A 15,836-nucleotide genomic window follows, 5' to 3' on the forward strand; every position below is an offset into this window, starting at 1 on the left:
CATCTCTCTCTCCACTCTTGTACTTCACTACTTCCTGTCATGTCCTTTGTTTTATTATTTGTCAACCCTAAGGTCCTCGGAGCAAGTTCTAATGGGAAGTGAACAGCTGCCCCCACCCGTGTCAAAATGTGGTCATAGTAACTGCTTCGGTGTACATGTGAGAGGAGTTCATTCATTGTTAGTTGTAGTGAGGGAAGCTGTTAAGTGGTGTTAAAGGTGGTCTGGTCCATCTGTGAAGGTTGAGAGGCTATCAGTTCAGGAGCTGCAGGGTATCAGAACAACTTTTTTTTTTCCTCTCTTAGCATTCGTGTTACACCACAAAGGAAAAGAGCTTCAATTAAGTCCTCTTTGCGAGCTGAACGTTAAAAGAAGACGCAGACTTCTTCCAATCCAGTAAACATGTTTGGCCTCCTTCCTTGATCTATACTCTACTACAGCAACTCTGCTACACTCTACACTGTATTAAGCTGTATTGAAGTGAATATTATAATGTGTAATGTGATATTCACATTTCCAGTGTTTTCTTTTACTCAAAAAAAAAAAAAAAACATCTAATACATGAAAAGTAGCTGTTAGTCATCTTTGATTTGGAAGGGTTTTTTTCTTGTAAATTCAGTGTGAAAACAAACCAGTCATTCAATTTTAAACATCAAAGAATGGTGACAACCGTTATAAATGTTCTTTGGAATCCTGAAACTGTGTCTAATTTGTGGAAGTATACAACTTTTTAACAAAAGGATAAAATGCACTGTGAGTATGTTTCTATTCTAGAAGATATAAAAGGAGTGTACATAATTCAATTGTAAATTAGATGTAAACAACGGAAGATATCTTTACTTGTTAAAATATTATTTAGTAGTATATAAATATACTGTAAATTATTATAAAATTAAAAAGTAAAACTAAGCCTATATTGTAACCTCTTTTTATATCATCATTTTTTTTATTCTACTGTCATTTTTTTTTTTTTTTTGTACAGATGATTTTATTAAAAAAATACTGATAATAAAATCCAGTCCTGGGACAAATCTGTTTTATTTGACATGTGAGTGAATGTGAAGTGAAACTGAAACTTTTGTGAGTCCCCTGTCACACCCATAATTCAGTCCCTGCAGCCTTTGTGGTTTATGTTTTCTTTTTGCCATTGTTGTCTGACAGTATTCTGGACGGTTTCAGGTGATTCCAAATTCCAGAATGAAACGTCGGACGTACGGCGATGGCATGGTTGTGAGAGCGGACTGGACGCGTGGAGTCCTCTGCTGACAGTTACTGATTGGAAAGACGTTTGGGTCAAATAATGTTTAGCATTTTTATCTGTAAATAGGAGGTACCCTGCATCTAATTTTTTAATATATGTGTACATATATATATACATATACTTTTAGTATAACTACAACCAAGAAAGAGACGTGACAATCTTACACTAAAATAAGAAACATTCGTACCATAGACTGGTGAATACTGTAAGTAAAATTGGAATGGAATGGTGGGATATTAAGATGTCCTCGAGGAACAACTGATTAACTCGAGTCGCGTAGCTCTGAGGAACGTTAAACCGTAAAAACCATTCTGCTGATGTTGTACAGTTCAAAATATATGAAGAAATGTTGTTTTGGTTTATAAAAATGGAACGGGAGAAGGAACTAAAAGAAGCTAAACAAAAACAACAAAGACACAAGGAGGGAAGAAAAAAAGCCCCATAGAGGATGATATTTGGCAGGAAAATCCTGGAATATCTCTGGAATGGTTCTCCGTCACCACAAGAGAACTCAAACCACCACGGAGACATTAAACAGTGAAGCTTGTTTGCTTTGCCACAATTCAGTCCATCCGGGCAGGATTTCTGCATTTCCATCTATGAAACAGCCTTTCTTCATGCTTTAAATCAAGCATAGGCAACTTAAGGGCTTTTGTCATTCTTTCTGTTGAAGCCGAGGAAAGAGATTAAAGGAGTCTTGGTTTACCCAGAGCATCTCCCTTCTGAGATATAAAGAAGGGGACCATCTCAGATGGATTATTTTACTGTGATTCTTGAGGAAATCAACATGCTAGAATGATTATATGTATTTTTCTTTTCTCTGTCTCAGTGACACCCAAAAGAAGGTTCATTGTGAGTGCTCTCTCAAAAGCCCCCCCCAAAGATCTGATATTTTGTTAAGGTTTCTTGGTGGTGCTGGTGAGCATACGTTAACCGAGGTAAACCTTAAACTTTGAGTTTTGCAAAGTCCGTGCGCAGGGGATCGTGCATAAAACGCAACAACAGACAACCAACAGACACTGCCACAATGTAGTTTCTATTATTTTACTTTATTTCTTTTCGTACTTTGGAAACCACCTAGTAATACGTTTCTCAGTCCCATTCCCGATGATTCACAACACTGCACACTTTAAATCCCTCCCTGCCCTAACACACTTGCTTAAGCCAATAAAGGGCTTGATATTTAGGAGTTGATGAGTTGACTCAGGTGCTTCAGGGCAGTGAGAGACCCAACAACATAAAGTGGTTCTCGGGTGGCGTGGGAGCCTCCAGGAGCAGGTCTGGAGAGAGGACACTGGTCTAGTGTTCTGGACCCGTTTAGCTACTGAGGTAAATTGTGATGATCCATCACGAGATATAAGTATAGGAAACCAGACTCACAGTGTGAGAACTCGTCCTATTGGAAGAAATAGTATTGGCTCTGCAGCTATCCATAAAGTCTTTCTCCTGGGAGAATACAGCGGCCAAATGGGGGCCACTTGATCCACGTGAAGCCCAGACTGAGAGAAAGGCTGCCTGTTTCAGGTGAAACGCTATTCCAGAGGCTCTGGACAATCGACAAAAAATAAAACCAATCAATTCATAAGTGACAGGACAGATCTTGGGTTTAATACGTATGTAGACATGGGATCTCCTCCATAAATATATTTCATTTCATTTTTAAACAGGACACTGCCCAGAAACCTATAATAAAAAAAGGAAATTTTCTGGTTTCATACCACACCTTGACGTTGTTGGCTAAGAGTATACCCCACGTTTGCATTATAATAATCTTATGGTCTTTTGCGGTTAAGGCTACATTTCATTTTATTAAAAAAAAATAGAATAAAATACCCCCCACCCCCCAGGTTTTTTTTTGCCTTCAAGGACCAAATATGCATTTAAGATTGAAAAAACATTAATAGAAGTTTTTCTCTGTTACTGTTTTTGATCCCTCAATGAGGCAACCGCTGCCTTACTGAGGAGGTCAGATGGGTCCTGCACCAATTTTCAACCACACGTTTATGCATTAAAATTGGTCTGTTGCATCTGGTGCGTTCATGATAATAAAATATGAAAAAATTAACGACTTTTTAAAAAATATTTTTATAGAACAGTGAAATTACCACAGACTTCAGGAAATAAATCATGAAAAATTATGTTTGAAGTTCTTACTCTAGCGCCACAGATTTTAATCCTGAAACTTGATTATAAACAATTAGGATGAGATTACATTTACGGAATACAATAAATAAAAATTTGAAAATTTGGTCATAAAAATTCATCAAGATTATTGTGTATACCACAGGAAAATGATGGCATTTTAGCTATGCCCACAGCTGACGCAAACCAGGTTTAGCTCTGCAATGACTGCTTCTTCTGGTGCATTGGACTCTGTCAACAATGCAATACATGTTGATGCTTTGAACTGTAACCATATAATGATTGGTCAAGATTGAGCATAGAATGATACTCAGTTACAGACACACAGTAGAATCTTCCCCTGAGTGTTTTGAGCGAGGGGCAGATGTTTTGGAGGTTCTGAAGTTCAGGAAACCTTGAAGAAAAAGATTCCTTAAACTTCTCCAAAGTGCCAGACGGAACCAGAGCTAAGTCCTGTTCTGGTTCCCGGAGCTACAGAATCTTCAGGTCATCAGAAATCCACTCAGCAGTCATGTCTGCCATCTCCTTCCCCGCGTCCAAGACAAAAGCATGCCGAATTCCACGCTCACACAGACGGATGTTTCCTCCCGGGAAATCCGCTCTGATGTCATGGTAGTACTGGACGGGACACCAGTGATCTGTTGCTCCATAGTAAAACACCAGCTGGCAGATGAATAAAAATATATTCATTCACTGTGATATTTTATTTAGTTATTCAAAAGGAATCTGTCTGTGCCAACCATCAAAACAGAAAAACAAGGAATACAACAATTAAGCTAATCTAGTTATCTTAATGTTTACAAATAAAAGCTAATGACTTTCAGATGAATGTATTCGAATACAAAGTCAGTGCGACTGACTACAGATAGTTTAGCCATTACCAGCACACAAACACACATGTGGGCGCATGCACACGCACACGCGTACACACACACACACACACACACACACACACACACAGAAAAAGTATCCCAGAGGTCCAGACAGACCCTCTGGATGATCCAAGTACAAACATAACAAAGGTTTGTTTACCTCAAATCACAACACAAATAAATAAATAAAATAGTATAAAAAGATAATGTTCTCTGTTTTCACTTCAGTGTTCTGACTTTGACAGCAGTTGAAAAGCATTTTCCTGTTGTAAGAAAACACTTAACTACTTCAGTAAGTGTAATCAGAGGCTGAGATTAATGTGAAACTTCTGAGGTCGATGTATTGGTAAGACCTCCATTACTGTGCATGATACAGAAAAACCCCTAACGTTTGCTTGTCAACCGTGTGGCATGATTTTTCTGACAAATTGCCTAAGGTTTGGCCTTCGCTGACCGTACCAGTTATACATGATGGATTCAGCGTCTGTCCCGGCTGATCGCTTTTCAGCGCAGCGTATAAATCTAATAACGAATTCAGACAGCATGTGGTTTAAGTCTGAAGCAAGTTTAAACATGTGACCTACTGTCTTCACCTACGCTCTTTTCAAAGAGAATGATTTTGACACAGTTATTGGCAAGAGGCTGGCCTACAACCCATCAGTAGGTTCAACCTTACAATTTCAACAAAACATACAAGGAGGCAGCACTCACACACACACACATACACACACACACACACACACACACACACACACACACACACACACTCACATACACACACACACACACACTCACACACGCACTCACACACACACACACACACGCACACACACTACTATCACCGTCAAAGAAGACAGCAGAAGATGAAATTAATTGTAATATGAGTGCTCATCTGTGGTAATGATTAGAATTTGTATTAGACCGCAGTGTATGATGGTTTTTTTTTTGGTTTTTTTTTTCCTTTTGGAAGCTCTGTTGAAGTGTAACTGTACTATGGCTGTACGTGTGAAGTGACATATCATTGAAGAGGCTTAGGGAATATGAGGTGTATCATAAGTGAAGCTGAGAGAAACCACTGATGATATCATATCACCTATTTAACTGACGACAGGTCAAGTTCACGTCAGCCATCAGTAGCAGGCCCTGACTCACCCCCAAACTCTCCTGATGTGTAAGGCTTCTGGTTAACGTCAGACTGAGGTATTTTACACACACACACACGCACCCACGCACTCTTGTGCACGCACACATGCAATCACACACGCATGCATGCACACAGGCACACACACACACACATGCACACATGCACGTACACAGACCCAAACACACGCACGCGCGCGCTTCTAAGTTCTAGGTTGAACTAAAAGTGTATGTGTGTGTGTGGTTATCAGGAGATAATCTGGTGTTGCTTTTTTAACTTTCCTTTGACTTGTTATCAGTTAAAAGAAGAACAGTCAGACTAGGGCACTCATATTGTGAGCGGCTCTAACAGGCGTCGGTTTCTCTTTGATCATCTGAGCACACACATGGCCCCTTCGGGAAGGAGAAAAATAAACACCCTGCGTATGGTGCACCCGTTTCTGGTTTCTGATATTGAACTCGACTGAGGTTTGTTATGGGACCAAGTCTATGAAGACAACTATAACATTGGTTTAGTGCTTGACTGTGTATCCTCAGTGTGGAGTGAAACTGGTTGAAGTCTCACAGAGGAGTGTCTGTTTTCTGTTTCATTAAGGCTATGAATGAACATATGAATGAACGAATGAATGAATGAATCAATCAATCAATCAATCAATCAATCAGTCAGTCAATTCAGTTATCTGACTGTGGCAACAACTGTTTACATTTGTAATGACATAATTCACAGGTTTTATTGTAACTGATGAAGGGAAAGTGTGACCAAATTTGTCCTTTATTGTTGAGATCCCACATAGCACATTATCAATGACCTTCGTTTGACCTGCTATTACTTAGAGATAGGATATATTTTGAGAAATGCTACAGATGATGAACAGTAATCAAATGAGAAAAATGAGAGAGAGACTTACCTTGTGTAGATTTCGTTTGATCGTTGCGTTATCTCTCTCCAGAACCAACCTCATTTCTTGGCCTCCCATGTACATGCCATTGGCTAAACATGAAAAACAAACAAACAAACAAAAAAGGTGAACGATTCGCTTGTTAAAACTTGAGACACCAGTTATGGAGTTAAAATTAAGATGTTAAAATTAAATTCTTAACCAATTAATAAGTTCAAAAAAATGGGTGGAGAAAGCAACATCGCCACACATCAAATATTGACTCATGAAGCCCCAAGCATCATGGGGAATTAAATGACTAAAGTACTTATAATGAGTATTGATATATCTAAAAGACAGATCATCTTATCCATTCATGCTGCTAAGTATTTCCAGACTGATTAAAAACAGTTCCTTATGAAGCTAATTTAAGACAGCAGACACAGAACAGTAGGGTTACGTGGGTTCTATGACTTCCCACACCAACATGTTCTGTGAACAACTGCAGATTATTAGTAAAAGATTATTACTGTCTATAAAAGTGAACAATGTGTGGGGATAATGGGGAAAATCCTCTAAAAAAAAAAAAAAAAAAAAAACACTGAGAGAGAGAGAATGTGAGTGTTTGTAACCCGATGCCTTTGATCTTCCACTACACTGGACTTTCTTTCTGACGTTCTGTCATTTTTATTAAAACCATTAGTTCAGAAACACAACTGTTGGACTTTTCTGTTTATTTTGTTGTTGTTGTTGTTGTTCTCTTCTATCAAAACTCCATACAAAACACATATGTGCATACATGCCCATATACACAAGGGCACATGATCACAGTGTTACATGCATAACACAGGCAGACAGTACCTCTGTAAATAAAGCTACATTTTTGCTTGTATTGTATGGCTACGTTCAGTATGTTTGGTAGTCGTTCTCTCAGACGACAATATTATCATTTTGTCTTTCTACGGTTCGTCCGTGTATATGTTTGTGTGTGGTGGCGTGTGTTTGTTCTGTCTTGTGTCTATTAGTGTGTGTTTACGCTATATTTATGTGTGTGTTTGCATGTTTGTGAGCATGTCGTGTGTCTTGGAAGCATGCGGATGTGCTCCTCAGATTTCGCGGACCTAAAGAGGGCAGAAACGAGGGGTCGGCCAACACTTCCGTATCGCTCTGTTCTTAAATGAATCATAATTTACACACGTGCTTTGCTCAGTGTTGCCAGTGTAGAGTTTAAAGAGTTTTAAAACATACCCCTAAGAGGAAAACCGAGAAGTTTCCTTCTCTTTTTTAACACATGACCTGTGTGAAATACGGGTGGGGTGGGGGGGGGGGTTGGGGATGCCATCGTTTATCATAAAAATAATACTCCTTTCTGCCTGTTTCCTTCTCCTGAGAGATTGGCTTCGTACTCAACAGCACGCTGTTTGAGGGAAAAGCTGGAGAGCGGATAGTTGGAGGGAAAGATCTGTGATTTATGGCATAGGAACCTGTCTGAATATAGCCTTTGTGTCAATATTTTGAGACTGTACATGTAAGAGAAAGAGAGAGACAGAAATTTTATCCATTTTAAAAGCAGCTGAACAGAGAGAGGAGGAGAAAAATGGTAAATGTAGGTTTCCATTTATACCGGGGGGGAAAAAAACCCAACAACAACAACAACTAAAAAACAAGGGTTACCGCACATAACTAATTGTTGTAAGAAGTATCTACAGAGGAAAAATGTGAGGGTTTTTTTTTTTTTTTGTATAATTACCAGCTTCAGTAAAAATACATGCTCTGCTCATTACGCTGCATGTGAAAAGCATCCACATATTATCCCCTCTGTGCAGTAACCACAGAGCTTAAAACAGCGGCCGATTCCCATATTAAACTAATTTCACTTCTTATCTCAGATAATTGTCGCTAGCAGATGGCAAAATATATAATGAGTGTAAACATCACAGAGCGTTGAAAGCCACTGAGATGTTTGTATTGGCCACTGTTTAGTCCCCTAGACAAATTGCGCAATTAACTGGTTGCTTTGACTCAAAATAAATCGTCTTTCCCTCTCAGTTTAGCCACCGTGTTTGCGCGCTTGAGGTGACAAATATGACATTAATGAGGGTTTTTTTTTTTTTATTACTTGTTCTTTCTAAAAACAGGGCAGACATCAACTCCAGATCACAGTCCTATTTTCAACAGGGTCCTGTGTACAAATAAGTAGAAAAACCATATGCATTGGCAAAAATGAAATATGTCAACAGAAGGAACCAAAAGAATAATAATTTTATAAAAAGTGTAAGACAATTCAAATAATTTCCATCGAACATATTCAAATAAATCAAAAGGCCATTATACCCTATTCAAAGCTTACAAAAAAGCACAGATTTAAAAGCCAATAGTGACAGCTTTGTAAAAGCTTTTTAGAAGCACTATTAGGATCTACATGTGTAGAATACTGAATTTAGCCTGCAATTTGCATACTTACCCTGCCGATAGAGGATATCAAAGAGGCACTCACAGTGTAATCTGTTTACAAGAATAAACTAACTTTTTTGAATCAGAGCACTATTGTTCGTGAGCAGGGTGAACAGAACTGGCTCTAAGATTGACCCCTGGGGGACACCTTTGTCAGCAGCATTTACAATTCATTCTGTCTGTAGCAGTGCACTGAAATCTATCAGGCAGGTAGGTTTTGGAACTGGTTCATATGCTTTTTGGTTGAGACCTACATTAAACAATCTGTGTAACAACAAAAAAAGATTGATCAGCCGTATCAAATAGCACAGACAGGTCAGTAAACACGGCAAGACAATGCTGCTTTTTATCAAGAGAGCAGGCAGTATTCTTTACCGCAAGGGAAGCAGATGTGATGGACTGCATCCAGGGCTGAAACCAGATTAGACCGTATCAAGGATGCTGTTTTTGGATCGGAAGGATCTAAGTGGGGCTTTTTCGCAGGGATTCCAGAATCTTGTCAAGACAAGGGAGTTTAATGATTTGGGCGATGAATGCTCAGGTTGCTGATGTCACAACGTTCATGGAGTAGAGGTACACCAAACAGCTTTGCACAGCTTAGCAATGACCCCTGAAATGTTTGCTTTAAAACACACACACGAATAATTAGAGCTGCAAGTTTCAGTATTTTAAGGTCAAGTACGTCTCATTCAAGGGCCTTCTTTCTACATACACCACCAGTGGGAAGAGTAGTGGGAAACTTAATCTAAGGTGTGCTGATTGATAGAGAATAGAGGAGTCCTCAACATACTGCTGGTTTCCATAACAACCCAAACAGTCACATCCCTACTGCAAAGATTTAAAACAAACAAACAAACAAACAACAAAAAAAAAAATTAAAAACTTTGATAATTTCCCTCCCTTTCAACACTGTTCATGAAGTTTGTCCTTACTGACAGATAGAGTAAGAGGACAGTTTGAGCTTTTTACTACATTTTAGGGCGCATAGGGGCTTTAGCCACTATCTGAAAGTGTAGTGAGAAGAGAGGGCTTCCTGCTTATTAAAGCCAGTTGTTTATTTCTTAGTTTTCTGTGGAACAGCCAGTCAGAGGCTGAATCAGCCAATCGGCCTGTTAACCAGGCCATGTTTTTTCACGCACAGTTTACGGGTAAATCATAAGTTTAGTCTATGCTTTACTCGAAGCTCTCTGGAAGGTGTATGCCAATCCCCAGTAGAATTAAAAGCAAACAAAAGGCATTTTGGGGCTAGCTCCAAGTGAAAGATGGAGAGACACGATAAAGTTCATACAAGCCCTGAGGTAGATGGTTCATGAAACCACAAGCGCTAAATTTTTCAGTAAAATGGTTGCGGCTTATACAAAACACAGCAGTTATTTTTTGGCAATTGAACACTAAACACAAGCTTTTTAAGTGTCACAGTTTATCACTTAGAATATGAACCGGCCACTGCTTCTCAAAGAGTTTCAGTGTGGCCGTTTTTTTTTTTTTTTTTTACAACTGCAAGATCAGAAATGTATGCGAGTAATGGTGTGCCAGAGATTGTGAATGATTACAATGCCACACTACTGCCAAATGGTGCAGACAACAATCACACCGTGATCATTAAAAATCTACATGTCATTTTTCAAGAAAAACACTGAGTAAATATTCGCAATAAATCTGTCTGCAAAATAACTGTATGTCAACAAATGAAAATGGAAGGATGAGGGGGACTGAGAGAGAGAGAGAGAGAAAGAGAGAGAGGGGGATAAATGAAATCCAGAGAAAGAAGAGGAAAAGAAAGAGCAGGTTTAAAAGAGAGGGAAAACGGTGTGCCAGTCTAAACCCCAGCGATCCACGAGACATCCCCTGTTCTCTCTCACTTATCTCTGAGGGGAGGGGGCACGGAGCCTCCTGGCAAGCCGCATGGCATTCCAGCCCAATTTACACATTCTCACACATGTGCCTTGTTAGCTATTGACGACAGAGGTACTCTCTCTTTCTCTCCCTCTCTCTCTCTCTAACACACTTTCACTCTCTCACTCTTCCATAGATGCGTGCGCACACACACACACACACACACACACTCAAAGTTGGTAACATTAATCAATATATTAATCAGATCCAGCCATTTGACTGGTTACAGCTGTATTATAGCAGACACTCAAACTGACCGGTTTCAATTTGATTTAGTTTACGTAGCGGAACCGATTTGACACCTGGTCCTAAACAGATTTAATAACTTGAGATAAACTGTTAATAACACTCATTATTTAAAAAAAGAAAAAGAAACCTAAATAGAGAATTTGATATTTCAAACATACATTAGCAGTCTGTTATGTTATTTACACATTTCTTTTGAAACAGTGATTTTAATTGAGAGACTTCAGGGAGCAAATTCTCAAATGAAGTAATTTAGAACTAATTACATATTATAAACCAACTAAAATTTGAGTTCCAAGCGTTATTGCTGACAGGCGAATAAAAACAGCTTTGACTTATATTAAGTAAATATTTGTGATATACCACATGCTCCAATATCATGGCAACATAAATTAACTCAGTGTAAAATTGTAATTTTTGTTCTTTTTTTTTTCTTCCGTGTGTTTCATCTAAGAAATGTGAGGATGGGAGTGATGTTGATATCTGGAGTGTCAAGTGAAGGATAGGTTTCCAAATTAAAAAAAAAAACAACAACAAAAAAACTTTTTTAACGAACAAGATACTGCTTTTTTCCATTTCAAAGCCAATAGTACACGCTGTGCTAAAAAAATACACAAACCGCTGAACTATAATTCAAAAGCTCTCTGTCACTATACACGGTACATTGTGGGTGGGCAAAGTTCTGAAGAAGTTTAATACGACTGTTAAAGTCACACAACAGTTTCAAACAAAGGAGAGGGAAAAAAATTCATGTCTTTCATCACTAAAGTATGGACGAAAATTCCTCAGTTGATCGATTAAATGCAGAGAGGAACTTTGGGGAGTGTTTTAGCCTCTTGATAAACAGCACCTGTTGCCAACCCATCATGCCAGTGTGATGAGGCAATCAACCCTTATTTGAGTGCGTGCTTCATTAACATGACTTTTCCTGTATGAGATACCTCAGGGACAAACTGCTCTCCCTGTAGGCAAATTCAACTTTATATTACCCACATAAAGCCCACGGCTGCTGTCATTACGTTAAAGTGGACGGCTCTGGCAAAAAAACAAAAAAACAAAAAAAAAACAACCTCCACCTGCCAAAGCACAAGGCTATTAAAAAAAACAAAAAAACCCCCCAAAAAACCAAAAGTGAAGTAAAAGAACTCTGTCGTTTCCCCCCCCCCCACAGCACTACCAATACTTCTCTTCTGCAATAGCAAAGTGACAAATTCATTACATGTGAGGAATTCATTACCTAAATAGCAAGCGCAATGTCAGATGGACTAAATTAACCTCACTCTGTACAAATTTCCTTAATGTCTTTCTCGACTGAGGTTTTTTAACATGAACCGGAGAAGAGAAGCGAAGAGGAGAGGAGAGGAGAGGAGAGGAGAGAAGTCCTGTATATCTACCCAGATGACGGGGTGAATTTAAAAGCCCTCCCTCTCTGAACGTTTAAAAACTCGATATGAAGATGTATCTCTCGAAGCAAAGACTCGACTTACTGGCAAACCTTCAATAACTTTCGATATTTTTCACGGACATATAAACCACACAGTGTGACGAATCGGGAATCTGTGTGGCTGACTTTGATATGACATTCTGCAGATGACTTGCCAATAGCATCCATATTTTAGTCATTGCGTTACTTTCAGAAGATCACTTTTGTTCACCCTCAAGTGTTTTTCAAAAAAGCTCCTAAAGTGAGTGGGGTTTTTTTGGGGGGGGGTTCGTTGGACCCTCCGTTGCAGGTGTATGGACCTTTACTGAAGTGCCAGAAAAAATCCAGTGTGGGAGGAGGAGGAGGAGGAGGAGGAGGGGACTCTTCCTTTAAAGCAACGCAGAGAGGTATATAAGTATATGGGAGATTTGAAAGACAAGTGAGCGTGAAGAATGTAGGGTATTGAATTCCTACAATCACATCGCTCCAGAAAACTTCCCAAGTGAAGGAGAAGCGGCCATCTGCAGTGTGTTTTCCCCATCAAAAAAACCCAAAAAACGAATAAAACAAACAAACAAAAAAACCCATATTTAAGTAACAAGTGAGACAAGATAAAAAAAAGAAAAAGAACTGTTCCCAATTCTAGCCTCTAAGGCCTTCTGAGTGAGTGGATCTGATGTTTCAGTAAAAGAATCTAAATTCCTGGTTTCTAGTTCAACTGATAGTGTGAGTCATTTGCCCAACAAACAAGCTCTAGCATTTCTATTTCCTTAGTTTCGCTAAAACTTTCCTGGCAAAGAAGACGTTCAAATAACCCAGAGAAATTCCTGTAATGTTTCCATAAACTTAAATTGTTACAAGGCTTTATGTCCCAGGTGCTCTCTTCATCTCGTCGATGACTCGTTCCACGGTGCGGTGTGCCTGTGTCTCATGTGGATGACATCAACAAAAGGAGCAATAATGAGCTCAACCAATCATTGTATTGTCTAAAGCTGCTGTGCTCTGAGTTTTGCAGAGTGTTTGGCGTTTTAGGGATTTTTGGATGCTGAAAAAATGAAAAAAAAAAGAAAAAAAAAAAAAAAGAAACACTTTCTAACTGGTACTCTATTTTTACTGGAGTATTACTGGAGCTGTAATACTGCATGTGAAAGTGATTCAAACTGATCTAAACTAAACTAAATCATGAGCCCATACATTGTGGCAGGTGGGGGGGGGGGGGGGGGGGGGGGGGGGGGGGCAACAAAAAACAAAAAACAAAACAAAAAAAAAAACCCAGTATGTTGTAAATCCAGTGAGAATCACTATTTTTTTGAGTGTGATGAATGTACAGTGTTGTGAATGCAGCCTGAACACCTCAGAAGAAGCCATTGAAATACAGAAGCATGCGCCTTTTGACCCTTGACACTGTTTAGAGCTTATGAAAACCAATCAGCAAGGACATTTAGCTATGGAATCACAACTTGGTTACCTTATTCCGAGAGGGCTGCTTCTTTTTTTTCCCCCTAATGTCATGATCCAGTGCCTCTGGACACCATGCTAACACAACTCTTCCCAACACACACAGGTGGGCGTCTGCAGGTGGGAGGCCCTTTCACACTGAAGAGGAATGGGTATGCAGATACTTAAGCCTTGCAAATCCATTTATATTTATTTATTTGTTCAAAAAACAGTCTTTTTTTCTGTTATTGGTTTTGCATGTGTAAATAACATTAACTTGAGGAGGATAAAAGCCCAAATCCAAGTCCTTTCGATTACCAGGGGTCTGAGGAGAGTTGAGCACTGAATGGTTCTTGTAAGGCAAGGTAAGCTATGAGGGGCGACGTTAAAAAAAAATAAAAAAAAAATCGAAAAATTAAGCTGGAGAGCTGCTTGAGTGCAAAGAAATGCATTGACAATATTTCCATAATCCCCCCCCCCCCCAAAAAAAAATCCAATCAACTGCAAGAATCAAGGAAAAATGGCTCAGTACTGCTTTGGCAGCTTAATGTCCTGAATTAGGGATGCCAATTCCAGAAAAATCCCTGAACGCTTTGTTCCGCTCTCTTTAATTAATAACAGTGACAGCAATAACAACACAGACGACAACATCAACAACAACAACAATAATGAATGGAGGATGACAGGAATTCTAAAGTCAAGTCATTGTGAGGGACAAGATCCTTCACTGAGAGCCACAGGTTGAATTTCTACTGACAGACATCTGAATGCTACCTAACCACTAACACCCATATCTAGTGGTTAGGTAGCATTCACCCATAAGATATATCTAATTATGCCAATGCACATTTGATAAGTATACTGCTTCTGAAGACTCTTTCCAGTTCAAAATCCAAACCGAGGACAGACTATCATGACAAAAAAAAATCATCAGTTAAAACAGAATGAACAGTAACAAGAGAGAAACTAATCAAATCAAGGTGACAATGAAAAAAACACTCCAGACAGACACACACACACAGACACACACACACACACAAAAATATACAAAGAAGTTTCGTGTCTCACGCACAACTGACAGTGGTTTTACCCAAGCTGGACAGGACCACACACATGCGTAATATGGAACAGATACGAAAAATTCAACCCATATCACAGAGGCTTGGTTCACTGTCGATTTACACTGAAAGTAACCTCACCTATCGGTAAAGATTGAAAAAAAAAATTTGCATGGATGTGTTTGTAATGTATGAAGTGGTAAATGCTGGCCACGCAGCGAATGTGTACACAAAAGACAACTGACTAATATCAGAGTGGGAAAAGTAGTGTGTCAGTGTTAGGGTCGTCCATAACGTTACAACATAAAGCAGGCAGGAGACAGAGCCTTCCGTTAGACTTATAGCCCCCTTCTCATGGTCCATCTTTTCATTCCTGTTTATCCCGCCACTAGTGTACGAGGGAAAAGGAGCTGAACTAGGCCACTGCAATTCTCAATCTGGTTTACACTTCAGAGCCCACACACAACAAAACTTGCTCTGGTTTCACACCCCCAGGGGTCACCACAAAACTCACTCTGGTTTTACATCCCCCCCAGGGGTCAACACAAAAGTCACTCTGGTTTCACACCTCACCCCAGGGGTCATCACAAAACTCACTCTGGTTTTACATCCCCCCCAGGGGTCAACACAAAAGTCACTCTGGTTTCACACCTCACCCCAGGGGTCATCACAAAAATCACTCTGGTTTTACTCTCCAGAAGCCACCACAAAACTCACTCTGGTTTCACTCTCCGGAGGCCACCACAAAACTCACTCTGGTTTCACACTCACAGGGGTCAGTCTGGTTTCAAGCAAAAACTCAACATCCATAAAAAAAAAAGAAGTACCAGACACAAAAGACAGACAGGGGAATACAGACACAAAAGACAGACAGGGGAATACAGACACAAAAGACAGACAGGGGAATACAAATACTTGTACTTGAATGCAAATACCAACATATTGTAAAATCTTTACTTGACATTTTTTTTTTTAAATGAGAGGGTCTCAACAGCTAAAAAAACCCCAAACAAACAAAAAGAACCCTCAACA

General features: G+C 39.3%; 1 protein-coding gene across 2 annotated transcripts in view; it reads right to left on the bottom strand.

The window, feature by feature from the left end:
• Positions 1-2,317: 2,317 nt before the first annotated feature.
• ldah (lipid droplet associated hydrolase) overlaps positions 2,318-15,836 on the bottom strand; it is a 44,168-nt gene continuing 30,649 nt past the window's right edge. For both annotated transcript variants that reach the window (XM_030789424.1, XM_030789416.1), the window contains 2 exons: positions 6,321-6,403; positions 2,318-4,063 (listed from right to left, as the gene is read on the bottom strand). In XM_030789424.1, the coding sequence (XP_030645284.1) occupies positions 3,872-4,063; positions 6,321-6,403 (275 nt within the window). In that variant the 3' untranslated portion in view covers positions 2,318-3,871. The remainder of the gene's footprint in view (positions 4,064-6,320; positions 6,404-15,836) is intronic.

The sequence above is a fragment of the Chanos chanos genome, chromosome 1, assembly GCF_902362185.1.
Source record: "Chanos chanos chromosome 1, fChaCha1.1, whole genome shotgun sequence".
Lineage (NCBI taxonomy): Eukaryota > Metazoa > Chordata > Actinopteri > Gonorynchiformes > Chanidae > Chanos > Chanos chanos.